Below are 27091 nucleotides of genomic sequence, written 5' to 3'. Positions count from 1 at the left end.
TTAAATACTTTGTTGAATGGCAATTGACTTTAATTGCTGTTAATTTGAAAGTGTTCGCTGTAGTCTGTATTTGTTTGGCAGTTGTTAATTGAGCAGCGTTCGCGGTACTAGGAAAAGCTCAGGGGTCGAATCTCTTGCAGAAGCTGGCGGAGATAGTACATCTGGTTGGCATCGCGGTTTCGCATATCTGTGGCATGCGGATACATGGAGTTGATCAGCTGATGCAAGTCCGAATAGGTCTATAAGGTTATTAATATATTAATTGATTTATATTTTCCTAATAATATATACGTATCTTCACCATTTGATATTGCTTACCCCAATGTTACGCCAGGTATTTCTATAGTTCAGCCTGATCGCATTTAGATTTTCTGTGCAGAGTTCCGTGACCTCCACGAAGGTCGAATTCTCGGGCGTTACGCGAACCGTGACCTCCGCCCCATCGTGCACATCCTTAGGGTTCCGTAGACAAAGCACCAGATCCCGATTCGAGGCCAGGCGATTCCACTGACTGTGGCTAAACTCCATCAGCTTGGCATGCACGGCGATGGCATCATAAATATGCAACTCCGCCGCCAAGTGCTTCTGCGAAAAGTAGCCTTGATCTATGTAGAAACATGCATCGAGCTCCGCAAACACATTCAGGTTCATGTCCTGAAGGCGCTGTAACGATATTTATTAAATTATAGAACTAACCCTGAATAAATCATTTCCAAACTTTGCGCAGCTCGACGAAATCCGAAACGGGATCCTTAATATCTATATACTTAAACGGCTTGGCGATATACTCCTTCGGTATGTCGACTGCATGACACCGTATACCATCCTTGCTGATAAAGAAGACAACACGCACGAGGTAAGTGTCCAAAGTGAAGATGATCTCATCCTGGCTACAAAGGTAATTAGAAAGTAAAGATTATTCTTAAACTAGAAAATCATGATCCCTTACTTATCCACATTTTTTTCCAGCTCCCAGTGGCGAAAGGGAAAATGGGTGTATCGGTGGTATGCGAATCCAAACTTTCCCAAGCGATCCGTCTTGACAGTAAGAACTTTGCTCTCCCGATCGAACTGGGACTCCAGAATGAACTTGGTGGTCCAATGGAAGACCTTTATAGGTTCAATCTTCCGAACAATGCTTTCTTTTCTGATTTTTCCCAAAGTGTCACTGGGTTCCGACGCTTCGAACTCCCTTTCCATAGGGTTATCATCCAATTCCAACAGTCTGGTAGACCTCCTCATATAAGAACTTCGTCGGCCAGGTCGATTCGAAATGGGCAATTCGTGAAAAATCCGTCTGCTCATCCTGACAGTGGCTGTGGCCTGTTGCTCTATCTTCTTTGGAGCCTCCAGGTATTTATCCTTGATGTCGTCCAATTGTTGGATAAATCCGTACATTGTTGCATCATCTTTCGTGCTGTCCATCTCCGGTTTTAGGGGGCTTACCAATGGGAACCTTGGGTATATTCGCTCGGGAAACGACTGATCTTCGTAGTTAAAGGGGTGGTGCCCAGTGGGTTCATTTGTAAGAGAACCGGTCAATCGTCTTCGGTAAATCTGTGTGAACGGTCCCTTTTTCATGGCCTGTTCTTCAAGCTCGTCATCTATGAACTCCCGCGGGAATTTAAACGAGGATATTATCCGCGGTAAGCAGTGCTGCTTAAGAAAATTAAGCCTCCTCGTGGATACCGGTTCCGTCTGCTGCTCATAGCTTTTCACTAAACTCTGATGCACTACCTCCGATTCCAAAACACTTTGTCGCACCATGGACAACGCCGTCGGACGATAAATGTTGACTGAAGTTTCTAGTGCCGGCTGATGGTATTTTGGTTTATCAATTTCCTCTGGATTTACTTCTGCCGCAATTACACTCTTAGCGCTAGCAGTTTTCTTATTCAAAGAATCGGATTTCTTCCGGATAACCTTGCGCACCTTGTTTTGCTTTTTTTCCAGCCTTTCAAATACAATTTCTTCTTCCTTTTCCTCTTCTTCGATCTCCTCCACAACAAATTGACACACCATAGGCTCGCCCCAAAGGCACAAATGGTTTGGCACCTGAAAAGTGAGGAAATAAAACGGCAGCTCATCCGGCTCCAAATGCAGATGACATTCCGAGTCTTCCTCCTGGTCGGTATCGTTCTTCATTTGGGGGATATTAAATTTGCTTAGCCGGCTTTTAGATTCCGACGATAGATCCAATTCATCCAGTTTCCTACGCAATACGCGTCCGTCCTCGTGCAGCGTTATATTAAACTTATCGAATGTAATGTGCTTGGCTCCTCGCACAAAGACCAGCGATATAACACCACCCATGATTATGAAACGACGCAGGTTTACCTATAAATTCAAAGTTATAAACAGAACTTCATTAATATGTGCAAGAAAATCAATCGGAATAATACAGTTTTGTTTTATGTTTAGCTAATCATATGGAAAACGAGGACGGAAGCTAACTTCGGCAAGCCGAAGTTTTAATACCCTTGCAGACTTTGACGAAATTGCTAAAACTGAAAAAGTAGCGAAAGGAATAAGGTATACATAAATAAACTAGATTTGCGTCGTTTGATGTCAATTGCTTTTATACTGCAAAAATGTCATATAACAAGAAAGGAAAGCTAACTTCGGGCGGAGCCGAAGTTGAAATACCCTTGCAGAATATTCTGCAAATTATATTCTCCAAAATTATTCATATGATGCATTCTTAATACTCATAAAAAATCCCAACTTCCTAACTTTAAAAACACCAAAGTTATGGCATTTCCAATCGTTCAGTTATATGGCAGCTATAGAATATAGTCGGCCGATCCCTTTGAAATTTGATATGTCTGCTTGGTTGGGCAAAAATAAAACCCATATAAAGTCCCAACTTCCTAACTTAACAAACACCAAAGTTATGGCATTCCCGATCAATCAGTTATATGGCAGCTATAAGATATAGTCGGCCAGTCCTTATGAAATTTGGTAGGTCGGATTAATTGGCCAAAAATAAGACCCATAGAAAATCCCAACTTTCTAACTTAACAAACACCAAAGTTATGGCATTTCCGATCAATCAGTTATATAGCAGCTATAGGATATAGTCGGCCGATCCTTATGAAATTTGGTACGTCGTACTGATTGGCCAAATATAAAACCCATAGAAAGTCCCAACTTCCTAACTTAACAAACAGCAGAGTTATGGCATTTCCGATTAATCAGTTATATGGCAGCTATAGTATATAGTCGGCCGATCCCGGCCGTTCCGACTTATATACTGCGTGCAAAGGAAAGAAGGGTGTGTGCAAAGTTTGAATTCGATATCTTTAAAACTGAGAGACTAGTTCGCGTAGAAACAGACAGACGGACAGACAGACGGACAGACGGACAGACGGACAGACGGACATGGCTATATCAACTCAGGAGGTGATCCTGATCAAGAATATATATACTTTATAGGGTCGGAGATGTCTCCTTCACTGCGTTGCACACTTTTGACCAAAATTATAATACCCTCTGCAAGGGTATAAAAATAGAAAAAAAGGGATACTTTCGCAGCCTTTAACTATTTTTCTATGCTATAAGAAATAGACGTCCGATCGGCAAGCGCTTTTACCCTAATCAAGATATGCGTAAATAAATAAGACTTGGAAAAATTTATGTCAGTAGCTTACACACTACGCGAAAAATTCTGAAAACCAACAAATTTGGACCGATTTCACACTGTTGTTCCTATGGGAGCTGTGGGATATAGACGTCCGATCGTCACGTGCTTTTACCCTAATCAAGGTATGCATAAAAAATACGATTTGGAAAGATTCATGTCAATTGCTTATACAATTGTATAAATTATATTGCTTATAATTGTATACTGTGCGAAATAACCTAAAAATCATTACATTTTAACCGATTTCACCGTATTGTTCCTATGGGAGCTATAGGATATAGACGTCCGATCGCCAAGCGCTTTTACCCTGATCAAGGTATGCATAAAAAAATAAGATTTGGAAAGATTTATGTTAATAGCTTTTACACTGCGCGAAATATCTTCCATTCTTGAAAGTTACATCCGATTGTTCCTATGGGAGCTATAGGATATAGACGTCCGATCAGCACGCGCTTTTACCTTGATGAAGGAATGCATAAAAAAATACGATTTGAAAAAATTTATAGCAATAGCTTTTACACAGCGAGAAATATTCTGAAAAACATAAAATTTTGACCGATTTTACCCTATTGTTCCTATGGGAGCTATACGATATAGACGTCCGATCGCCACGCGCTTTTACCCTGATCAAGGTATGCATAAAAAAATACGATTTGGAAAGATTCATGTCAATAGCTTTTACACTGCGCGAAATATCATCAATTCTTGCAAGATATATCCGATTGTTCCTATTGGGAGCTATAGGATATAGACGTCCGATCGGGGAGATTTTCAAGCTTGATCTGCGTACACTTGTTTTAGGACGACTGTGAAAGTTTCAGATCGCTAGCTTTTAAACTGAGCTCGCAAACGGTATTGAAACAGACGGACAGACGGACATGGCTATATCGACTCCCCTATTGATCCTGATCAAGAATATATATACTTTATAGGGTCGGAAACGTCTCCTTCACTGCGTTACAAACTTCTGACCAAAATTATAATACCCTCTGCAAGGGTATAAAAAGTCAAAATTGATCAGAAGGTCCTCGAATATTAAAACGTATATTAATTGTTTTTAATTTTTGGTACATTACCTCAAACGGCAATAAGCTTAAGTGGTCTGGATGAAAGTATTCATTAAAGAAGTCGGAGCAATCTTTCTTATCTTGCTCGAGGAATAACTTGTAAGGATCGGGGAACGTGCCAGCTAGTAGTTCTTGCGGCATTTTTGGTGGCTTTGGAATTGGTTTCCCAGCTCCTTTCTTATCCGGTTTCTTTTTTTTTTGCGATATTGCTTGAGCAATAGCACTTTGAATAAGGATTCAAATATTACTGCTAGGTAGCTTAAGCATTAACCAACATTTTAACCTACGCCATTGCCGCATTGTAAATCTCCATCTCAGTGTTCATTTTCGTCATGATGTCCTCCTGTATATCCATCTGGGTCATCCATTCAGTCATTAGACTATCCGCGATGTCAACTAGTCCACAATTGGGACTAACAATAGAACCATCCATGTTTAGCTCGTAGCTTTTTGACAGTTGTGAAAAGGGGTCGAAGAAGGTTTGCACACACCGCAGAGTCAAATTGTCGCAGAGCACGCTAAGTGGCAGTTGAAGGGTCACACCAACGCAGTCCAGATCGGAGCAAATTATCGGTAGCCTTTAATTATGTTAACAACTCCGTCAAAAAATCCCATAAAAATAAACCACTTACTTCATATAGTTGAAACGAATTGGTACATCCTGCAGTCCCCATATCTGGAAGTTAAAATTGCTGCAGTTGTAGCAGTAGTATGACAAGATACTTCCTTTAGTCCTTCGAGAAAAATACGAAAGTTAAAATTGGTTGGACTTTTAGTTAACTTATAATACCTTACGTCATATAGGCTTCTGGCGCACAGATTACCCGGTAAGTGAGCTTGTCAAAGAAAGTTTCTATATCACTGTGGAGCTCTGAGGGCATCTAGAAAAGTATAGATACGATTTAATCATTATTAGATGTATTTTCAGAACTATTATTCCTATTTAGGTGAAGTATTACCTTATCTAATTCAAGGACTTGAAAAGTCGGTAGGCGAAGTAGCTCATCATCGTTTCGGAGTACTCTTTCCACACGTCCAATGGTTTCCAGAACACGCTGCACATTATCATCGTAGAGCTGACCGATGTTTGGACGTGATTTTTCCAAGTTCCTACGGGTCATATCGCTGCGATCAGGAGCATGAGAAAGTATACTGCGTTCGTCAACCGACAGAACCCAATTGATGTCTTCATTGTAGGACTCCTGCTCCAGGAATTTCAGTTGGTAGACAAATTGCCGGATTTCTGCAGGACGATTGGGATTGGGCTGACCGTCGCAGGCCATGTAACTTTTCCATTTCTCATCCTGCAACTGTTTTTTCTGCAGCTCCTTGTACTCCTCAATGGCCTCTGAGGAAAATAGTTTAAGAAACTTTATAATCTGAAAATATCTACCTATCTGTACCATCAATAAAAGCTATGCTTATTCGAAGATCCGACAAACGCTGCATATATGTATTTCTGCGGGCCATCCACTCGTCTTCCGAAAGAAGATCTACGGTGGATTTGTGAGCAACCATGGTTTTTCTTTTTACCATTTTTTTGTTGTTTTTGTGTGTGTTTTTTGTGTTTTTTTTTTGTGTGTGTTTTTGTGTGTGCTTTCGTGTCAGTTTGTAATTGAAATTGACATAAATGACATTTTGTAAAAACCACTTGAGTGCTATGATATGAATTAATGCAAAATTTATACACAAGTACCGACAACTTAGGAGAAACTTAAAGGACGAATTTCATTGAGAAGCCTTTTAATGTAGACGAAAAGCATTGCTTCTTTATTGCAACCCTCCAGGGCATGTGGGTTCATCGAATAGATGGCCTGACTAAAATCATTATAGTGCTGCGATTCACAAGGAGGTGTATCATAATATTCTTTAAAAAGGGGATGATGGCTACTCACGTTAACGTTCCTCCAAGTTTCCTCGTAACGCAGCTTGACTACATTTATGTCATCCGAACATATCTCCGTGATCTTGACAAACGTAGTTTTCTCGGGTGTAATACGCATTGTGACTTCGGAGAATTCAGAGTTGTCCTTTGCAATCTTCATGTCCATGATGATGTCGCGGCGTTGGGCGAGACGATTCCAACTGGATCGATAGAATTTCATCTGCTTGCATTGCATGGCCATGGTATTGTAGGTGTGGAGCTCAGTGGCCACGTGCTTAATGGAGAAGTAACCATTTGTTATATAATAGCAGGCATCGTGCTGCGCAAAGATGTTTAAATTCTTTTCCACAAGTAACTGCGAAAGGAGTTGGTATTAAAATAGGTATCATGGTTATCCTCCACACATCCGTACCTTTCGCAATTCCCGAAAATCGGAGATTGGCTCCACAATCTCCAGATACTTTACTGGCTTGGCCGTGTATCCCTTGCTCAGATCGGTTACATAACCCCGTACTCCCTGGGATGAGATGTAGAAGATCATTCGAACATGAAATGTATCGAGGCTTAAAATAATTTCATCTGGACTGTAAGTTTATGTAGGATTTAGTTATTAGGGACTCTTACGGAACGTTAAGCCACATACTTATCATCATTGGGCTGCAGACACCACTCACTGAATGGAAAGTGCTCGTACCGCTTAAAGGCCAATCCAAACATCCCCAGACGGTCGGTTCTAAAGGTTAGTGTGTTGGTCTTGGGGTCTATCGAAGATTCAAATATGTACTGTTTCGTCCAGTGATTGAGTAATATGGGCGCTTCCTTTTCTTGGGGTTCAATAACGATTTCCTCCAGCTTTCCACTCTTTCTCGTCGATCGTCGCTTAAGAGATCCACTCCTTCTGGCTCTCTTATGCTCTTGACCACTCTCAATGGGAAATGTATGTTCTGAACCACTCTTTCCAAACATAAAATCTGAAAAACTTTTTTTAACATTCGCGTCTCCAAAACTTTTTCTGTCAGCAACACTTTTCCTATCTTTTGTCTCTGGAACAGACATTCTAGTCTTTATACTATAGGTACTTAGTCGGATGTCTTGTTGTTTTTCGAACCTTTTCTCAAACTTCTTTGGCATGATTTGGACTTGATCTAGCAGTGGTCGCGACTTCTGCAAATACTTTTCTTTAATGGTATCCAATGTGGATAAAAGCCCACATGCTGTTGCTGTGTCTAAAGAATCGATGGGGGTCGAATAATCCTCAGAAGTAAATTCTACAGGAGCTACCATCTCAAAAACGGGAAACATCCTTTCTGGTCCTTGCTGCATATTATAATCGAAATATTGCGATGGCCGATCAACTTCCGCCACCATTTCAGTTTCAACCCTTTTTATCAAGCGGTTTGATTTAGACTTTTGAGCATCTGACAGACTTTGTTCTGCCATAAATTCGCTTGGAAACTTAAATGAAGAGATTATGCGCGGCAAACAAATGTCTTTCAGGTTCATCACTTCTATCTTATTTAAAGTTTTCTCCAGCTTAAAATCTTTAATGGGTAACCCTTTCTCAGGAATGGGTGCATAGACCGTACTCTGCTTTAGGATTGATTTGATAGTTGGATTAAACTGATTGCCCACTGTGGATCGCATCAAGCTGCCTTCCCTTTGGGCTATTTCAGATGATATTCGTTGGGTGTCAACTAAATTGAGCGATATGGTGGTTCGCCTCTCCAAAGGCTCGGGCGGTGTCTCTATCTCCCTCAAATAATGACAGACCTCGGGCTTGCCCCACCTGCAGAGATCTGGCGGCAACTTCACGGTAACGACGAAGTACGGCAGCTCATCATCCTCCAGCTTCATCATGGTGTCGTTCATTGTCATCCTGGTGAAATCGGAAACTCGTGAGCTGCCGCGAAAGTCCTTTTCAGCTTTCACCACCACATCGGGTATGATCTTTAAGACACGGCCATCCTCGTGCAGAATAATGTTAAACTTCTCGAAATGTGTTTGGTCAGGTCGCCGCACGAAGGTAATATTATAGATTCCACCAATGATGATATATTCGCGCAGATTTATCTAGAAGTGTTGTCTTTTTTACCTATCCTAGTTCTGTTCGTGTCCGATATTCAACTCACCTCCTCGACCCGCATGTTAAGATGATTTGGATGAAAGTAGTTGTCCACAAACTTATTGAACTGAGCCTGCTCACGAATCAGAAAGTCATTATAAATTTCGGGAAACATTCCTTGCGGCACCAGGGGCACCGTCTTCGGAGTCCTCGGAATGACTATCTTTATGCGCTTTGTACCATCGGCGCTCTTACCGGCTTTTGCCTCCTTGGCAGCCTGTTCGGTCCGCTCGGCAATGAGCTGCATTAGTTCCTCGTACTCCTCCCGTTTTCGATTCATGGCATCCAGGGTTTCCACTTGTAAGTCCTGCTGCATCAGCCACTCACCAACCATCGACTCTTCCATATCTGTGATTCCAGCACTGGGAACGAAGACAGATTCAACGATCGGTGGCTCGAAGCTCTTCGCGTCCTCTGAATGGTGGTCAAAGGTGGTGTGGACACAGCGGACAGTAAGGCAATCGCACAGGATACTCAGTGGTATTTGAGCCTGAACGCCGGTGACTTTAAAATCAGCCAACATAGCTGGGACTCTAATTAAGAGATGAGTGAATGTAACAATTTAGCTTCGATAAACTTACTCCAATTGCTTAAAGATAATGGGAACGTTCAAAAGACCCCAGAGATCCAAGCCCCATGTATCGCTTAAGTAGCTCCACGTAGCCACTACCCCATTGGTGGATCTATAAAAATAAATAAATATATACTTAATATAAATGTCATAATAAAATAAATCCATTTACTCCATGTAGGTTTTTTGCACGCTTAAAATCCGATAAGTAAGACGATCAAAAAGGCTTTCGACTTCTCGTTGCACATCTGTGTAGACCTGTAATTAGATCTACGGATTATCCACTCTTGCACATACATGCACCAACCTCCAAAATATCAATCTGTACATTCTTATTTATGCGCTCCATTTCCACCTCGTTGTCCATCAGAGCATCAATCTGCCGCAAAACTTCCAGACAATTCCTTATATTTTTTTCAAAATAGGACCCTGGATTATCGACAATCTGTTTCTCCAAGGTCGATCGCGTTAGATCCTTGTGGAAAATATTTTGGGTGAGAATACTACGCTCATCAACCGCCAAAGTCCAATCAATCGAATTATTGGCTTCGATATCTTCATAGTGACGAATCTTGGCCAAGAAAGATCGGATTTCGATTGGTGATCGGGCCTTGGGCAATCCATCACAACGAACAAACTGATCCCAACGATCTTGTCTCGTCCGTTCTTCCTCGAGATCCCTAAACTGATCAAGTGCCTCTAAGTACAGTCGACTGATTAACATTTTTTAATATTCTCAATTACATTCATTAAAATTACTTCTGAATATGGCACAAGCAGCAGAAATATCTTGCAGACGGATGGTATACTTTTTTTGCTCTTCCATCATTTCGGATTCACTTATCAAACCGGAGGTTCGAGTTGGAGCAGTTGCCTTAACCATCTTAACCATTTTGCCAAAATCGCGGTGTTATTATACTCTTTCAAAGTTTTTATATTTTGTTTTTTTTTTTGTTTTATATATTTATGTTGTTTGTGCTTGAGAGTATGTGTACATCTGAAAGTTGAGACAAGGATTGTGTAGGCAAAGATATTTGATTACTTTAAAAATAATGCCCTGCAGTTTCAAATTTAAATTTTTGTCTAGGATGACCATAAGATGAATAACAAAAAATCAAGAAGCCTATTTCATATTATGGATGCATATGTTTTAATGCGCTGTGAACAGTTTTTATTGTATTCAAGGATACCAAGTATGATGTACAAAATATAGAGAAATCCTACGAAAAGCTTAAAAGCCTGATCTCTTTTAGCATTCGCGTTACGTAATGTAGAAGAATGGAATCCTTATTACGCAATTCTGTGGCATTAGGAACCATCGAGTTTATGGCCTGATGAAGATCTGTGTATTCCTGTAATGCAGAATTATAAATAATCCATCTTTATTTTGTGTATTTTCTTGAAGTCTTACGCTGATGTTTCGCCAAGTGTTATTGTAAGTAAGCACAATCACATTTACTTTGTCCGAGCAATTCTCTGAAATCTGAACGAAGGTGGTATTTTCGGGGGTTATTCGCAGTGTTACCTCTGAATAATCAGAGGATTCCTTGGCGATCTTCATGCCCATGATGATGTCGCGTCGTGAGGCCAGTCGATTCCAGCTGGATCGGTAGAATTTCATCAACTTGCAATGGAGTGCCATGATGTTATATGTGTGCTGCTCGAGTGCCACATGCTTCATGGAGAAGTATCCATTTTCTATATAGAAACTAGCATCGTTCTCGGCAAATATATTGATGTTCTTGCTCATAAACAACTGCGGGAAGGGTATTGAATGAAAAGAGTTAATTTGATATAGACTTACCTTGCGCATTTCGCGAAAGTCAGATATTGGTTCTAAAATCTCTAGATATTTAATTGGCTTAGCAGTGTACCCCTTGCTCAGATCCGTCACATATCCCCGCACACCTTTCGATGTGATGTAGAAAAATATACGTACATGATATGTGTCCACCATGAGTATTATCTCATCCGGACTGTAAATGGAATGTGGTGACCCAAGCGATCCTTCTTAGATATTTAAACACTTACTTTTCCTCATTTGGCTGCATTGACCACTCGCGAAAGGGAAAGTGTTCGTACCGCTTGAAAGCTAATCCAAAATATCCCAGACGGTCTGTTTTAAAGGTGAGTCTACTGGTCGCCCTATCCAGAATGGGGTCGTGAATGTATTTTGTGGTCCAGTGGGTCACGTCTTGCTCCTGCAGCTCATCCATTTTAATTTTCTCCGAAACGCTTATACTAAATTTATCAGTCTTTTCAGCCTTTTCCGCCCTAGTACTCGAGCGTATTTTTTCGTAGAGCTTACTGGTCTTGCGTCTTCCTGTTTGTCCTTCTTGATACTCTTCGTCCTCCTTTACCATCATTTTTTTTTGCTTCGATTTTTTGTCCTGCTCGTCGGGCTGATTCAAAAGGTCTAAGGGCTTTTGGCGATACTTCAGTTTAATGTCGTCAATTGATTTCAAAAGTCCAAGCGCTGTAGATACAGTGATAGGTCCTGGCTCCGAATCCTCAGAAGGCGGAGGATATTGTATATCATCAACGGTCGGAAAGTGGGGAAACATGCGTTCCGCGTTATTGAGCTGGGAATTAAAATCTAACTCTAAATTCTCAACCTGATTAACCACTCCCTCGGCTTCTGGCCGTTTGACCAAACCCTTTAGACCCATCTTTCCCCCTTCTCGTTTATCATCGCGAAAATCTACGGGAAACTTAAACGTGGAGATAATGCGGGGCAAACAATGTTTCTCCAAGGCTCTAATCTCCAAGTGGTTTAATTTCTTAAGCAGATTGAAATCTTCCAAAGGAGTTTCGGCTAGCTGAACCGATTCTACTTTACTTTGCCTGAGCAACGACCGAATGGTGGGTCGAAATATATTTGATGAGTCAACTGAATATCGACTGCCGCGATACATGGTACTTCCTGCGCTTTCGCTAAAATTCGAATGTCTTACTGAACCCTGCATGGTGGGCATCCAGAGTGAATCCCGTTTGTAATCGATTGGAACCAACTCCTTCTCCGTCATGAAATGGCAAACCACGGGTTCACTCCACTTGCACAGATCCTGTGGCAGCTGCAGGGTTACAATGAAATACGGAAGTTCGTCGTCTTCCAGCTTCATCTTTGTGCCCCGGAAGGTCTCCCTGGTTTTTCTGGGAATAATCGTACTGCGCATTCTTGCCACTTGAATTTCTGCCACCATTTCGGGCATGGTGTGCAGCACCCGTCCGTCCTCGTGCAAAACAATGTTGAACTTCTCGAACTGAGTCTGGTCAGGACGTCTTATAAACATGATCGCATAGATGCCACCGAGCATAATGTACTGCCTGAGATTTATCTGAGAAAAGTTTATCCTTAATGATAAAATAATAATAATAATCCTAAAGTTATTAACTAATGAGTTTTACAGTTTAGTTCTAGAGATAATTGGACAATACCCAATGATATTTAAATAGTAAATCAATAATAGATCTCAGACAAATGGATTCCCGAACTTTTTCTTCTTTTAAATAACAATTATTTATTGAATGAAAGTATACTCTTTAAGCCACGAAGTGAAACGTAAAAGATGAGTTACTCAATTGGCTACCAACATACGTACCAATCTAACTACTAATGGATAATAATTTTTATTAGATAATAGTACCTACCTCGAATTCCTGCATATCTAGATGCCTTGGATGATAAACCTCATCGAGATAACCCGAGTACTGGCTCTCCTCCATTCTGAGAAAATCGTTGTAGATATCGGGGAACATGCCCGTTGGAACAAATGGAGGCTCTTTCGGAGCTTTGGGTATTATTATTTTGACGGTCTTATCGGCATCAGATTGTTTGGCCGCTTTGGCTGCCGCCTCTGTTTTCTCGGCTATGATCTGCATAGTTTCCTCATACTCTTGCCGCCTCGTCAACATCAGAGTCAAAGTCTCCTCTTGAATATCCTGCTGCATCAGCCATTCGTTAAGCACCGAGTCCTCAATATTCACTATGCCAGCGGTGGGATAATTGAGCGATGTAGAGATCGTTGTCTCAAAGCTTTTGGCATTCTGCGAAATGTTGTCGAAATCGGTGTGTATACTGCGAATGGTAACGCAATCTTTTAAGACGCTTTTCGGTATTTGGACCTCAACACCCGTGGCTTTAAACTCGGCCAACATAACTGGCAATCTAAGGGGTATTTGGTACACATACAAATAACCTTTTCATTTAGATAACTTACTCCAACTGCTCAAAGATTATGGGAACATTTAGTAGTCCCCACATATCCATTTCCCAAGGCTTACACTTGTAGCTCCACGTGGCCACTTTGCCATCTTCGGAACTAAAAATTTTTTTTTTTTTTTTTTTAATTTTTTTTTTTTATTTTTTTTTTTTTAATTTTATTATTTTTTTTTTTTTTTTAAAAAAAAAAAAATATATTACATTTTTTTTTTTTTTTTTTTCAAATTTTTTTTTTTTTTTTTTTTTTTTTTTTTTTTTTTTTTTTTTTTTTTTTTTTTTTTATTATATAATATTTTTTTTTTTTTTTTTTTTTTTTTTTAATTTTTTTTTTTTTTTTTTTTTTTTTTTTTTTATTTTTTTTTTTTTTTTTTCTTTTATTTGTTATGGGGGGGGGGAAAGGGGGGGTTGGGGGGGGGGTAGGTTTTTTTTTTTTTTTTTTTTTTTTGGTTGGGGGGGGGGGGTTTTTTTTTTTTTAATTTGTTAGTTTTTTTTTAAAAAAAAATTATTTTTTATTTATTTTTTTATTATTTTTTAAAAATTTCTTTTTTTTTTTTTGGGGGGGGGGGGGGGGGGGGGTTTTTTTTAAAAATTTTTTTTTTGTTTGAAATTTTTTTTTTTTTATTCCAATTTATATTTTTTTTTTTTTTTTTTTTTTTTTTGGGGGTCTGTGTGTAGAGGGAAAGAGAGAGAGAGAGAGAGGGGGGAAGAGGGGGGGGGGGTTGTTTATTTGGCTTTTTTTTTTTTAAAAAAAAATATATTTTTTTTTTTGGGGGGGGGGCCTTTTCTTTCTTTTTTTATTATATTTATTAATAAAATATACCCTTTTACTCTACGAGTAACGGGTATAAATACATAAGAAACAGATCGTTTTGAAGAACAGGTACTCACTCCATATAGGTATTTTGCATTTTCAATACTCTATAGGTAAGGCGATTAAAGAGTTCATCGATTTCCAGCTCGACTTCAGTAAAAACCTGCAGTGGGCGGTATTATTAAGTGTCTGCTTCATCGTAAGCTTTATTAACAAACTTCCATGATGTCCTTCTGTCGCTGTCCACTCATTCGCACCAGTTCCGCCTCATTGTCCAGCATTACATCCATCTGCTTCAAGGTGTCCAGGCACATCTGGACATTATTGTCGTAGAGCCCACCTGGATTATCTTTGGTAAGCCTCATCATACGTCTCGTTTTGTCAACCCGAAAGATATTCTGATTCAATATGGTGCGCTCGTCCACCGACAAAGTCCAATCCATCGAATTGGTAGATTCGATTTCATCGTAGAAACGTATTTTGGAAATAAACGTTCGTATTTCGACAGGAAGGTAAGGACGAGGCAACCCATCGCATCGCAAATGGCGATCCCAATGTTCCCTGGCCGCCCGTTCAACCTCCTGTTCATAGAAATCGCTGTGGGCATCTGTATTTATGGTGCTTTTATTATTTCGATTTCCTGGTCACCACCGAACATCACTTACGCTTAACTAAATCAGCACTAACTCCAAAATCATTAAGGCGACTTAAATACTTAGCCTCCCGTTCCAACATTTCACTTTCGGGTATCAGATCCCATTTGAAAATTGGATCCGCAACTACTTTGACTTTGACCTTGCCTTTACTTCGTCTCGCCATAATAACAGCTTATTTATTTGATTTCTTGGTATATGTGGTATTCTGGATGGGGATGATTGTGTGGTAAGGAAAATCAAGACCTACTGGTTTTGACACAAGTTTTAACTTTCCATATGCCAACTTGTTAAATATAAAGTTATTGTCTTTGTAAATTTCAATTTTAAAACTTTATTTTACCATAATGCAAATATATTTTTATTGCCTACCCTTTTCTGTCCCATTCAATCCCGTTTAATTGAAAATGTATTTATATATTTATTTTATTTCTTTTACATCTAAGAAATAAAGTACTATCATATTCTTTTCAGTAAATAATTCCAAATGATACCTATAATTAAAAATAAATATAAATTGTGACTTTTGTATTAAACATAATAATAAAAAAAACAAATATACCTGGGTAAACATTTTTCAAGATTTTCACCTCTGGCTGACATTCAGAAAATGGAACGCCATAATCCAATGCCAAACTTTGCCCACAGCTCAGCCAACTAGGTGGGTGCGGTGGATCCGCCCCAGAAAACGCAACTCCCCACACAAATCTGGGAGATTTATCTTGGCCTTTGCCTGCATTTGTGCCAAGAAAATAGCATATCTACCTGAGAGGAGAAAGTGTAGATGCAAAGCTGGGGATAAGCCCCCAGTCGAGTCGAAGTCGATGTCGATGTAAGCTGGAAAGGCAAAAGACCAAAGACAATAGCTCGTTTCCAATAAATTGATTAAATTTTATGTTGCATTGTGAGTGTGTTGTCTGTCTCCCAGGCTCCATTTACATACGAAGAGCATGTTACGTGGCATGTCAAAGCCCGTCCACGTCTGATCGATTACATTGATGAATGAATTTCAACAAGCCATTGGCATTACTGGACGTCAAACGAGAAAGGACAACGACGTGGTCTCCTACACAGGCAGCATTCCATCGCCAAAGCCTGGATAGCTGGCTTAATTTATTTGTTGCAAGTTGTCTTTCAAATAAATTCGTTGTCGAAACATTGATCCCGGCCATGGCCACATTGCATTTATCAGTCTTGGCTCCACTCTGGGTTCAATTTAATGAACTTGGCCCGGCCAAATTGTTTTACATTTCAACCCATTAGGAGCCAATAGTTTTGACACCTTTACCTTTAAGTAGGGGCCCAATCAATATCAATTGATCCCCTTTTTTCCTGGGGAAAATGACGAGCAAATCGCTTGGCTGCCATGCAATCATTCAATTATAATTTGCAACCAGTGAACAAGAAGCGAGAGATCCAAGTTGTTGGCCATCTACAGGCATCGCGTCCGCAAATAATAACGATTTCGTAGCCAACAATTGGATGACTTGCCACGTAGCTGGATGGATTGTTGCAACTGGCAACTTGCAACTTGCAACTTGTGAGCTAACGAGTTAGGCCAGCAATTTCGTCCCCAATCGAATCCAATCCGCGGCGATCCAAAATTGCTAGCGCGCAACTAAATCGAAATCGAAATGGAAGAGCTAGTCAACTTCCCGCTCCGGGCAAAAATAATTGACATCTGTATAAGTCTGCTATTTGAGCTGTAGTTGGAGCTCTGCAGTGGATAACAAGTGGCCAAGTTGTGTTGTCCGCGAGTTTGTCGTTGTCTGCCTGCCTGTCTATTTTTCACCTGCACTCCGATTGCATTTCAGCTCTGATAAATTACGCCAAAACCGAAGCAAACTCACACAGGGAAACCCACTTTTAGATACATGTGCCTTGTTATAATCAAAGAGTCTTTTTTATACATTATGGTACCCATTTAATGACTCCAAAAGTAGTTGGTGTTATATTTCATTATTTTATAAAGGTTTCTACGCTGTATATTAAATTAAAATTCACTGGGAAACCCACTTTTAGATACATGTGCCTTCTTATAATCAAAGAGTCTTTTTTATACATTATGGTACCCATTCAATGACTCCAAAAAAAGTTGGTGTTATATTTAATTATTTTATAAAGGTTTCTACGCTGTATATTAAATTAAAATTCGAAGGGAAACCCACTTTTAGATACATGTGCCTTGTTATAATCAAAGTGTCTTCTTTATATATTATTGCACCCATTTAATCAGTCCAAAAGTAATTGGACACTGTATTGGTGTTTTTGTCATTATTTAATGATTTCTACGCTGAATATTAAATTAAAATTTCCCTAATATAAGCAAAGAACTAGTAACACAAAATCAAATTTGAGAAATTCAACCTATTTCCTGGTTACAATAAAAATACCATATTCTATTGGTTTGTAAACTCTGGAAATCACTTAATTTGTAGTGAGACTTTTTTATTTCAATTTGTTTAAAATTCATTTAGGAATAGAAAGAGAAAATATTTTACCATATACTTTTTTTTGAATTTATAAATAAAATTGTCTGTTCATTAAAAGTTTCCTAAAGTTTAAATGATACCAAGACAGGAGGTTTTTTTAAACAAACAATTATGTTCTTGGTAACCAATATAGATGATATTTTTTTCTGCAACGGAATCTTTGGGGGAAGGGGTTCCCTGCGGGAAAGTGTCAGTTAATAATTTGCCTCGTTGCTCCATGGGTGGACCAACCTCTTATCGGGTGAGGCGGCGCTTTCTAATCGCCGCCAAATGGTGGCCGAGCAACATGTTGGCATGTAAATGTTGACAGCAACATGTTTACCGTTTGCCTCTGTTTAACTTAGTAAACCACCGCCCCTTCATTCCGCCCCTTGCCCCCTTCCCCAAATCGCGTTTTAACAATGTGGAAACTTTTGGCATTTACATGAGAATTGTAAGCGCAAACATTTTGGGTTTTTTGTTGCTACGTCCGTATCTTTTCCTCTGCCCCATACACAATATGAGCATAGAATTTGTCCGGCAAAACAAGATGCAGCTGCCGCTGCCGTTGCCATTGTTGTCCGTCTTGATGGTTGAGCAACAAATTGAGTCTAATTAATTTTCAGCAAACTGCAAAGACTGAATACATTGTCTCCCCTTCATACCCTAGCCAACATGGAGCTAATTAGCATGGTCAATAGACGAGAAAGGCTTTCGAATTGACATTACTCTAACTTTAGCTAGACTTTACTTAAAGGAAAAATAGTCGGTTATATTATGATGGTAATGATCAAAACTAACTTATTAAATTCAAAATAATTCATGATCCCTTCGAAGATTTAGCCAGAGACGATTATCATATTCTTTGTAGCCTTTAATTTATTCGTTCTGAAACTTTCCCAAAAAGTAGAATGGTTTCAGCCCGCTCAGATTATCCAAAATATTTTTTTTAAAACGTATGGTAATGTAATTACAACTACTTTTAAAAACCGTAGCAGAAACCGTAGCAATTCTTGTCATAACGTTATTTTTTCTTACCAATGTATGACCTAAAACATGTCGGTCATTTTTTAAATTAGTTTAAAAAGAGTATATCAAATGCAGTTTAAATCTCGTTAGTATTCCTTGGCCTGACTTAACGGTAGATGAATGTTTGAACAATGCACTGCCATCATGTAAAAAATAACAACAGCGGAGCAGCTGAAAATAAATACTTGAGTTCTCGAAAATCTATGCAAAGCGACATCAAAAGACCAAACGGCCATTCAGTTAATGCCTTAGATATGCAAATCACAAAATTCTTGGCTACGCTGGCTCTTAGTTGATTGGCTACCTCCATAAGCTCTGCTTAATTGTTGCATTTGAATTTGGTTTGGCGGGGGGAAGGGGGTTCAATTTCCATAAAAAGCGAGCTTTGTTGGGCGGAGGTAGCTACCGTCAAAGGAAAGTGAGCGTGGAAAGTGGAAACATATCCATTTATGATGATTTTTAGGTCTCTGTGTCAGCGAAGGGCTCAGATGGTGGGAATCGAAACTCGAATTCGAATCGGAGTGAAACAGTTGCAGCCGCCAAATTGACTTCTCGTGTCGACTGTTGCATGCCACACCCAAAGTCCAGGAACAAGCGATATCGCCTGACAGCCGGCAATCCGCAGGCCGCAATCCGCAGTCCGGTATATGGTATATATGGCTGATGTCCAACGCCGGTGGCGAAAACTCAGCACTCGACTTGGCTTATCACTCGACAGGCGACGCTGACAGGCGACAATTTGCGTGGCGACCAGGGGGATCACAGAACTCATTACGAATGCGACAATCGCCGGTTGCCGGTTGCAAGTTGGCAGTTTTGCGTTACCAAGGTGTCACACTTAAGAAAATCTTGGTACTGTATAAATATGCCTATTACAAATTCCTAAAAAAGGCAGAAAGTAAGAATCAATATTTTTTTGTATTTCCTCTACTTTCCAAATATGTTTTATTTATAATATTAAAATTCAATGGTTTTGAATTTTCAAAAAGTTATTTCATACATTATAACAAATCAATTTCAGGAATTAGGACTGCCCAACAAAAAACAAAGCTTTGTTTTTGGAGTAAATGATCGATTTTGTATTTATAGGCTTCCGATAAGTAAGAACTAGGTGAAATATATTTTGATGAATCCCTTTTAAGAATCCGTGCCGATATCTTTAAAGACCATATAAAAGTCGCCTAGGTTTGCATAGATTCCATGGTCAAAGCAAATACAAATTTCTCAGAGGTTTCTTCATATGAATTAGAGTCTGACTCACTTTTGGAGGAAATGGTTTATGTACATCCACCAACGCATAAAAACTTGTTTAAGAAACTTAGATTAGAATTTGCGTCATCGCAGCGAAAGTTATAAAAATAATAAAAAATCTTATACAACGAATGCTAAAAAAATATTTGCAAATAATATTATTAAATCAAGGTAAAACATTTGGCAACAACCGTATTATAATATCAGATTGTGTCGTCTTTAATACACAATCAATAATTATTGTATGGTGCATTTTACTTATATTAAAAATAGTTTAAAAGTTAAAGTTAAACAAGCTTAAGCTAAGTATTGAGACAGTTTTAAAAAATTCCAAATATTAGGAATACATTGACGAAAGATAATTTCCAGTATGGGGAATATTTTTTAAGTGCAGACTTTTGGACTAACAACAAGTTGCAATCGGCTGTTCTCAGCTCTTTCTAATTGGCGAACTTATGGCACTCTCACAGAAGAGATACTTTTTCGACTTGCGGGGCGTATGAGTAATGTCAGGTCATCATTATAGCGGCAAGACATTGCCGCAGCTGCATTCCTTCCCCACTAAGCGAGACCAAATGAAATGCAAATTTTAAGTGCCCAGTGCAGCTGGAACTGCAGTTGAATCGCGAACTGGATATCGAACTGAAAACTGAAAAACTGGACTGGGCGTGGAGTCCAGCGGGGAATGGAGATCGCAATGACGTGGCCGGATTGGTTTAAAATAAATGTTATTATTTCGATAAGTTGGCGTGTTTTTGCGGCTGTGCCCACATTTAATTATGCCACAAACCGGACAGAAAAAAAAATCGCCGGCGAACGGCAACCAAAATCAATATCACTTCGTGCCGAGTTTTTAATGAACAATTGTCGGGGCACAAAATTTTAGCACATTGTAAATAAGCAATTGAATTGGCGCTGGAGTGGCGTTGCAAGTTGGAAGTGAGTGGTACGAGCAATGATATCTGCTCTCTGATCCCAAAAAAAAAAAAAATAAAAAAAAAAAAAACACGGGCGCGAGCCTCCCGACAGTCGTCGCCCCCATTTGGGCTGCATTTCGCAGCCTGTTCGCCTTAATCAAATTCACATTAACAACAGCAAAAGGCTGCAACAACAGCAAACTGCAACAGCAACTGCAGCAACAATTTTAGCGCAGCTGCAGCAAAGAAGGCAAGTCACAACTGCATATTGTATAAGACACGCTAATAACTTGGCTCTCAAATCGGGTATAATAGACCAAGTGCTTTTGGGGAGGTCAAGATGTATTGAAATCAATGAAGCTATGAATACAACAGTTTAAACTTTTACAATATTTGTTTGGTAACTTGTTTGTAAGGAATGAGATAGTCATTTTTATAAACCTTTAGATATGTAAATCAATATATAAGTGGTTGCTGAGATATGAATAATATCCATTTATTAGGAGGGAAGTACTTAACCTAAGTCTAAAAAATAATTTAAAGAAAGTGAAAACCTTTTGCCTAATTAGTTTCAAGCGCAACAATTTATATACTTATAATTTTGTCAATCAATAAGCAAAAAATAAGGTCATTAAATGTTAATGTAATAAAAAACATTAAAAGGCTGCATCCATATAAATAAATCCCCAGTTCAAATAGAAACCAATATAGATTAAGAAAATGTTCTAGCAAAGTCTCATACATATTTAGTCATAACTTTCATTGGTTCTTTATTTAATAGTTACTTTATAGATATTGTAACTCAATTATGAACACTTTTATAAACTCGTTTTATCGATGCCACGGTACCGACTCGGCCGATCGGATCGATCCTTGTCCACATTCAGTTATGGATTTTTATGGTTTTTGTCTCGGTACACGCCCCAAAAGCACCGGCAACAATAGCCGCCTGTTTGGACAAGTTACCAAAAATAGACCAAAGCCGCTGAAACCGAGCCAAAGGCTAAGCCAACTCAAATTGGTTTGCAGCTAAGACTGCGGGCAAAAAAATAAAAAACGATGGAAAAATGTTATGAGCAACTCGGCGTGGTTAGAGGGAAACTGCCGATAATTGCTGCGGTTTTATGGTCGAGAGTAATTCATATATAGAAAATAGCTGGAGTGCAATTCGCGTTGGACATTTACGGTGATGGCAAAACCAGACCGAAAACGCGAAAAAAGCCCGATAATTGAAAATGTAGTTCCAATGCGTTTGCGATAATTTGCATGCCCAAGGTTGACGCCTCTAATTGCAGGCAAAGCAATCCGCTGGGCGGTGCATCAAATTGCAGGTTTATGCGTTTCCGTTGCCGGTTCGTTAAGCGGATCTGACAGTTATTACAATGCAACGCCCCTTAATGAACCCGTTCAGTTTGTCTAGGACGAAATCGGCCACATGGTCTGATGGTGATAAGCCATTCGGTCGGTCGCTCGGTGGCCAATCGCGGCTGCATGTGGCAGTGCAATTTATGGGATCAACAGACCCGTTAGTGCCAAATTACAAATGGGCCCATGGCAGCCAAGTGCAAAACAGACGTGGCAATAACCAACAAGACATTAACCCGAAGCGGCCAGTCGCGGCGCATGCCTCGATACCTCCGAAACCTCGATGCCTCCGTGCCCCGATGCTCCTATTCCTCAATGCTCAATGTTGCCCCAGCTGGACTGCGTTCCGTCCGCATATGCTCCATCGCCCAATAATTGCCAGCCTTCAAACTGCTCGCCTCCTTACACTCAACCAAATTGGTGCTAATTTTAAACTGGTCTTTTAGTAAGAAACAGACTAAGAAACACTATTGTTTCCAAAAAGTATTTAAATTTCCATAGGTATATAAAACTTTCTTGCTGTGCATTTTAATTTTAATTAATTTCTTTAATGTATTTTTGCTGAAGAATTCAAACATTAGTAAATACTTTTTATTGGTATAAACAATTTTTATAATGTTCTGTGTTACAGTTGTGTTAATTTTAATTAATTTGGGTCTTTAAGTATTTTTGTCAGACTTAGGAACACTTTTTTAAATAAGTATATAAAGTATATAATTCAAATAGGTTAAATAAAAAAATGTTCTAGCATATATTTTTAAAGATTTACCTTTGGAAAAACTTTAAAGAACAACATATTATCCTTAAAACAATATTTTCAAAAATGTATTTTAGAAAATAAGAAAAGGTAGAAATATATTTTTAAATTAAACCTTAAGAGATTATATAGAACTTAAAACATAACCAGCAGAAAAAAATGCTTACTTAGTTTTCATAAGGTGAAAAAAATTAACATTTTTAGTAATACTTAAATAAACGTTTTTATCATTTTTTGTTTAAAAAGTCTATATTGAGATTTTTTAAATAAATGATGATTTAAAAAAAATAAAATCCAAATTTAAATATTTATTATTATAAATTAGCTATTTATTATTACAATCCTAAATTGTTAAAAAAAAAAAAAGATTTCTTTTTCATTGTTTGCTATGGAGGTGTTCAAACTTTTGGAAACATTATTTTGAAATCATTCCTGTCATATTTCCTGAGTGCACTTGCACACAATCTTTGGGGAGTGGGAAGCTGGAATCAGAGCCGCCGGCGATTCGGCCAGATACGAGTGCAGTTGCAGTTGCAGCGATCCAGCGGATTGCCAGAACGCCAGAGACGCAGAGCGTCGAACTGCCGGAGCGACCGTTGCTGGCCACAAAAGCATAAAACAATAAAGTTGGGCGCTGCGGAAAAGAATAATCGCATAAATCATGCGGACTCGCGGCGGCGTCTAAACTCCACTAACGGCAACGAGGCTAAAACTCTGGAGCTCTGGAAGGAGTCTGGTCTGACTGGCACAGTGGCCAGCAAGTGATTGAATTGTAAATATCCTCTCTGTTAGAATTAAGATAAGATGCTTATAAACAGACTTTTATTGTAGTGCTTTTTTATTACTCGACTGCTTTTTTTACAGCTAACCGTTTTTACAAGCTGCTACCATGTTGAAATACTGAGATGTTTTTTAGTTAGGATATGCATTTAACTGCTTAGTACCAAAAGTAACAAGAAAGGAAAGCTAACTTCGGGCGGAGCCGAAGTTGAAATACCCTTGCAGAATATTCTGCAAATTATATTCTCCAAAATTATTCATATGATGCATTTTTAATACTCATAAAAAATCCCACCTTCCTAACTTTAAAAACACCAAAGTTATTTCATTTCCGATCAATCAGTTATATGGCAGCTATAGGATATAGTCGGCCGATCCTTATGAAATTTAATATGTCGAATTGATTGGGCAAAAATAAAACCCATAGAAAATCCCAACTTCCTAACTTTACAAACACCAAAGTTATGGCATTTCCGATCAATCAGTTATATGGCAGCTATAAGATAATATCCTAATGAAATTTGGTAGGTCGGATTGATTGGCCAAATATAAAACCCATAGAAAATTCCAACTTCCTAACTTTACAAACACCAAAGTTATGGCATTTCCGATCAATCATTATATAGCAGCTATAGGATTATGCCGATCCTTATGAAATTTGGTAGGTCGGATTGATTGGCCAAATATAGAACCCACAGAAAGCCCCACCCTAACTTAACAAACACAGAGTCCTATGGCATTTCCGATCAATCAGTTATATGGCAGCTATAGGATATAGTCGGCCGATCCCGGCCGTTCCGACCTATATACTGCGTGCAAAAGAAGGGTGTGTGCAAAGTTTCAACTCGATAGCTTTAAAACTGAGAGACTAGTTTGCGTAGAAACAGACAGACGGACAGACGGACAGACGGACAGACGGACAGACGGACATGGCTATATCAACCAGGAGGTGACCTGATAAAATTATAATCGAAAAGGTATACTTTTAAAATTTCCAAAACCATTAAAAATATATAAAAATTACCGGTAAAATATTAGTGTCAGAAAATTGTAAAGAACCGACAAGCACATGATGAATATTTAATTTTTTATCAATTTTTAAATTACCACACAAAAATAGTTTTAATCTGAAAAAACAATTATTAAGAAAAATTTTGTAAATCAAAACAATTTGTTTTTAGATTGATTAAATGAAGAAAAAAACAATAACAGCCTTTTTGTCAAATGAAAATGTTTTTAATTCCTTAACTTCTTTATAAACTTGTTACTAATTTTGGTATTCTTCTTTCAAAAGAATGCACAAAAATAAATGAAAGAAATGATACGCCAAAGCAGAAGGAAGGTGTTGAATTGTCAATACATAAGAGTAGTTTTAAATGAAGAATTTGTATCTGTTGTTGGTCTTTTCCCATTGATTCATAAAGTTTCAAATGAATTTAAAACCAGTTTTCTTCACAATTAAGCCTTAATTTATGTAGTCAGCTCAGTGATTTTGGAAAAGCTCGAACTAGTTGCTCAAAAGAGCAGCGCTAATCCGCGTTGACAACTCGACCATTGTACTCGAATGGCCTGTCCCACTGTGCCACAATGCAGCGGCAACACTTTTCTTGCCTTAAGCCAAATTTATAGCGATCTAAGTAGGTATAAAGCGCTCATTTTGTGGCAGCAACAGCAAACTGCAGCGACGACGACAGCGGCGACTTCGTTACGTTTTCGAGGAGTGGCCAACAGGAGTGCGGCCTTTGTTTTGGCCAAGTCCCCCCCTGAAACCCCACTGAAATCCCCCTCCTCCTATTGTTTTTGCCTTTGTAATTTCTTTATCCCGTTGGCAGTTTGGCTCTCTTCTGCCAAGAACAATAGAAATGTATTGCACGAAAGCCGCCAGGAGAGAGCGGGCCAAGAAAGAGAGAGCTCAGGCTGAAGCTAAAGCCCAAAAAACCTGCGGCTAGCGCAAAACCGTTGACATGCACAGAAAACATTTTGTGCAGTTTTATTAGAAACCAAATAAAATAATTTAGGGAAAACCATTTTTTAAATAAAATTAACTATTTAAAAAACCTTTAAAGAATCAATAAGATAAGGAATATAATTTGATTTAAAAAACAGGATTAATCTTTAGTTATTAAGTTCGGATTTGCTTAAGTCTAATAACATTGAATATGATATTAGGCATAGTTTTAAAACTAAGCGTATAATATCAGCTCCAACGAATTTAAAAGGTGTTTGCCCGTCGGAAAATTAAACTTTATATTTTGCTAAATAATGAGGACTTAAAGATAAAAAAGTTATTCAAGAAAGAAAAGGTTAATATAGATTAAGTATTCTCCTTATTTTAAAAGCTTGAATTTCAGCATACGTAAATTAAATGATTTATATTACTAAGCCAAGACAAAGATTCACTTTATTTATACTAAGCAATTTTATATAAATTTAAATAAAATTCTACTGAAATTCTCGGATGATTGGTTGTTATACCCGTTACTCGTAGAGTAAAAGGGTATATTGTATTCGTGCAAAAGTATGTAACAGCTAGAAGGAAGCGTTTTATATACGATTTTAAAAATTTAAATATTTCGGAAAAGTAAAAATGCAGTTTTTTTGTGTTTATCAATACCTATCGAAATGTAGAAGAAATTTTTCAAATCGGACCATTCGTTAAAAAGTTATGCGTGATCAAAGTTTCTATCTCCATCTCCCTCGCACTCCCTTTACCTGAGTAACGGGTATCTGATAGTCGGAGCACCCGACTATTGCGTTCTCTCTTGTTTTTTCAGTGCATTAGAAAGCGGGCGCGGTTGCATGTGCAACCCAAAAAGGGGAGGGCTAAAAGGGGTTCCTACCTCTGCTCACTCGTGCGCGATTTTAAAAGAACTTCTTGCCGGGACTTTCAGTTCGTTTGCCTGCTCGGCCTTTGTTGTGGTAAACATTTGGCCAACACTCAAAGGGCGGGGAGAAGGGCAATGGATAACTGGGACAAAGTTTGGGCCAACCGAAAAAGAATCCGCTTAAATCAAGAGACGCCAAGTGCGGTTGCTCAAGGGAAGCGTTCAGGTAAGGACGAATCATTAGTGCACGGTGAGAAATTAAACAACGTTTGAATACCAATGATTGACCATCAAAATATCCAAACGTTCTGCATTTAAAAAAAGTTATTGTTAAGCATAAAAGGAAAACTTCCTCCTCAGCAAATTTAATTCGCACTAAAACTATCTTGTGGTTAACGAATAATTCTCAAGATTGTAATGCGTGGCATTTAATCTACCAATTTATCAAAGTTTCTTATATTCTTTATAAGCATTACAAATAATTATGGTTGTACTTAATTAAAGCCTTAAAAATCTAAACTATAGAATCTTCAATTCAAATTTACAATTTAAACTGCTTCAATATTATGGTGAATGTACAAATAAATTAAAGTTTATCAAAAAATACAAAGAATTGCAAGGAATCAAAGTATTGGACTCAGATTAATTACTCTTTAAATCAATCAATAATAATAATGATGACCTAAGTATTGCCGTTTTTTCAGTTCATGCCCAAAGGCAAA

At 38.6% G+C, this 27091-nt stretch overlaps 3 protein-coding genes across 6 annotated transcripts; all 3 read right to left on the bottom strand.

Moving 5' to 3' along the window:
- Positions 1–5: 5 nt before the first annotated feature.
- LOC108043359 lies at positions 6–6358 on the bottom strand. Of its 3 annotated transcripts, XM_017122031.2 has the most exons (10): positions 6114–6358; positions 5670–6058; positions 5506–5591; positions 5343–5444; positions 4998–5288; positions 4720–4933; positions 950–2337; positions 719–890; positions 319–663; positions 6–239 (listed from the first exon to the last, which is right to left on the bottom strand). In XM_017122031.2, the coding sequence occupies exons 1-10, from the start codon at positions 6244–6246 to the stop codon at positions 108–110; spliced, it is 3252 nt and encodes a 1083-aa protein (XP_016977520.1). In that variant the 5' UTR covers positions 6247–6358; the 3' UTR covers positions 6–107. The 3 variants fall into 3 exon arrangements, 2 of the variants coding, with proteins under 2 accessions (XP_016977520.1, XP_044312696.1); XM_044456761.1 differs by lacking the exons at positions 5670–6058; positions 6114–6358 and having other exon boundaries at positions 5501–5516; XR_006417387.1 differs by lacking the exons at positions 6–239; positions 319–663; positions 719–890; positions 950–2337; positions 4720–4933 and having other exon boundaries at positions 5274–5288; positions 5501–5591.
- Positions 6359–6366: 8 nt separating this feature from the next.
- On the bottom strand, positions 6367–10260 carry LOC108043358. The gene is made up of 9 exons (XM_017122028.2): positions 10048–10260; positions 9596–9987; positions 9461–9546; positions 9299–9400; positions 8725–9250; positions 7239–8665; positions 7008–7179; positions 6606–6950; positions 6367–6545 (listed from the first exon to the last, which is right to left on the bottom strand). The coding sequence occupies exons 1-9, from the start codon at positions 10178–10180 to the stop codon at positions 6414–6416; spliced, it is 3315 nt and encodes a 1104-aa protein (XP_016977517.2). The 5' UTR covers positions 10181–10260; the 3' UTR covers positions 6367–6413.
- A 182-nt stretch (positions 10261–10442) lies between these two features.
- Positions 10443–15199, bottom strand: LOC108048404. 2 transcript variants are annotated; one of them, XM_017129006.2, is made up of 9 exons: positions 14987–15199; positions 14540–14928; positions 14399–14484; positions 13509–13610; positions 12940–13456; positions 11320–12626; positions 11093–11264; positions 10700–11044; positions 10443–10640 (listed from the first exon to the last, which is right to left on the bottom strand). In XM_017129006.2, the coding sequence occupies exons 1-9, from the start codon at positions 15138–15140 to the stop codon at positions 10509–10511; spliced, it is 3204 nt and encodes a 1067-aa protein (XP_016984495.2). In that variant the 5' UTR covers positions 15141–15199; the 3' UTR covers positions 10443–10508. The 2 variants fall into 2 exon arrangements, with proteins under 2 accessions (XP_016984495.2, XP_044312646.1); XM_044456711.1 differs by lacking the exons at positions 14399–14484; positions 14540–14928; positions 14987–15199 and having other exon boundaries at positions 12940–13448; positions 13509–13602.
- Positions 15200–27091: the final 11892 nt, after the last annotated feature.

This window comes from Drosophila rhopaloa, unplaced genomic scaffold, assembly GCF_018152115.1.
Source record: "Drosophila rhopaloa isolate 14029-0021.01 unplaced genomic scaffold, ASM1815211v1 contig_150, whole genome shotgun sequence".
Classification (NCBI taxonomy): Eukaryota; Metazoa; Arthropoda; class Insecta; order Diptera; family Drosophilidae; genus Drosophila; species Drosophila rhopaloa.
Note: the sequence above shows the minus strand (reverse complement) of the source record. Positions and strands in the feature narration are given on the sequence as shown.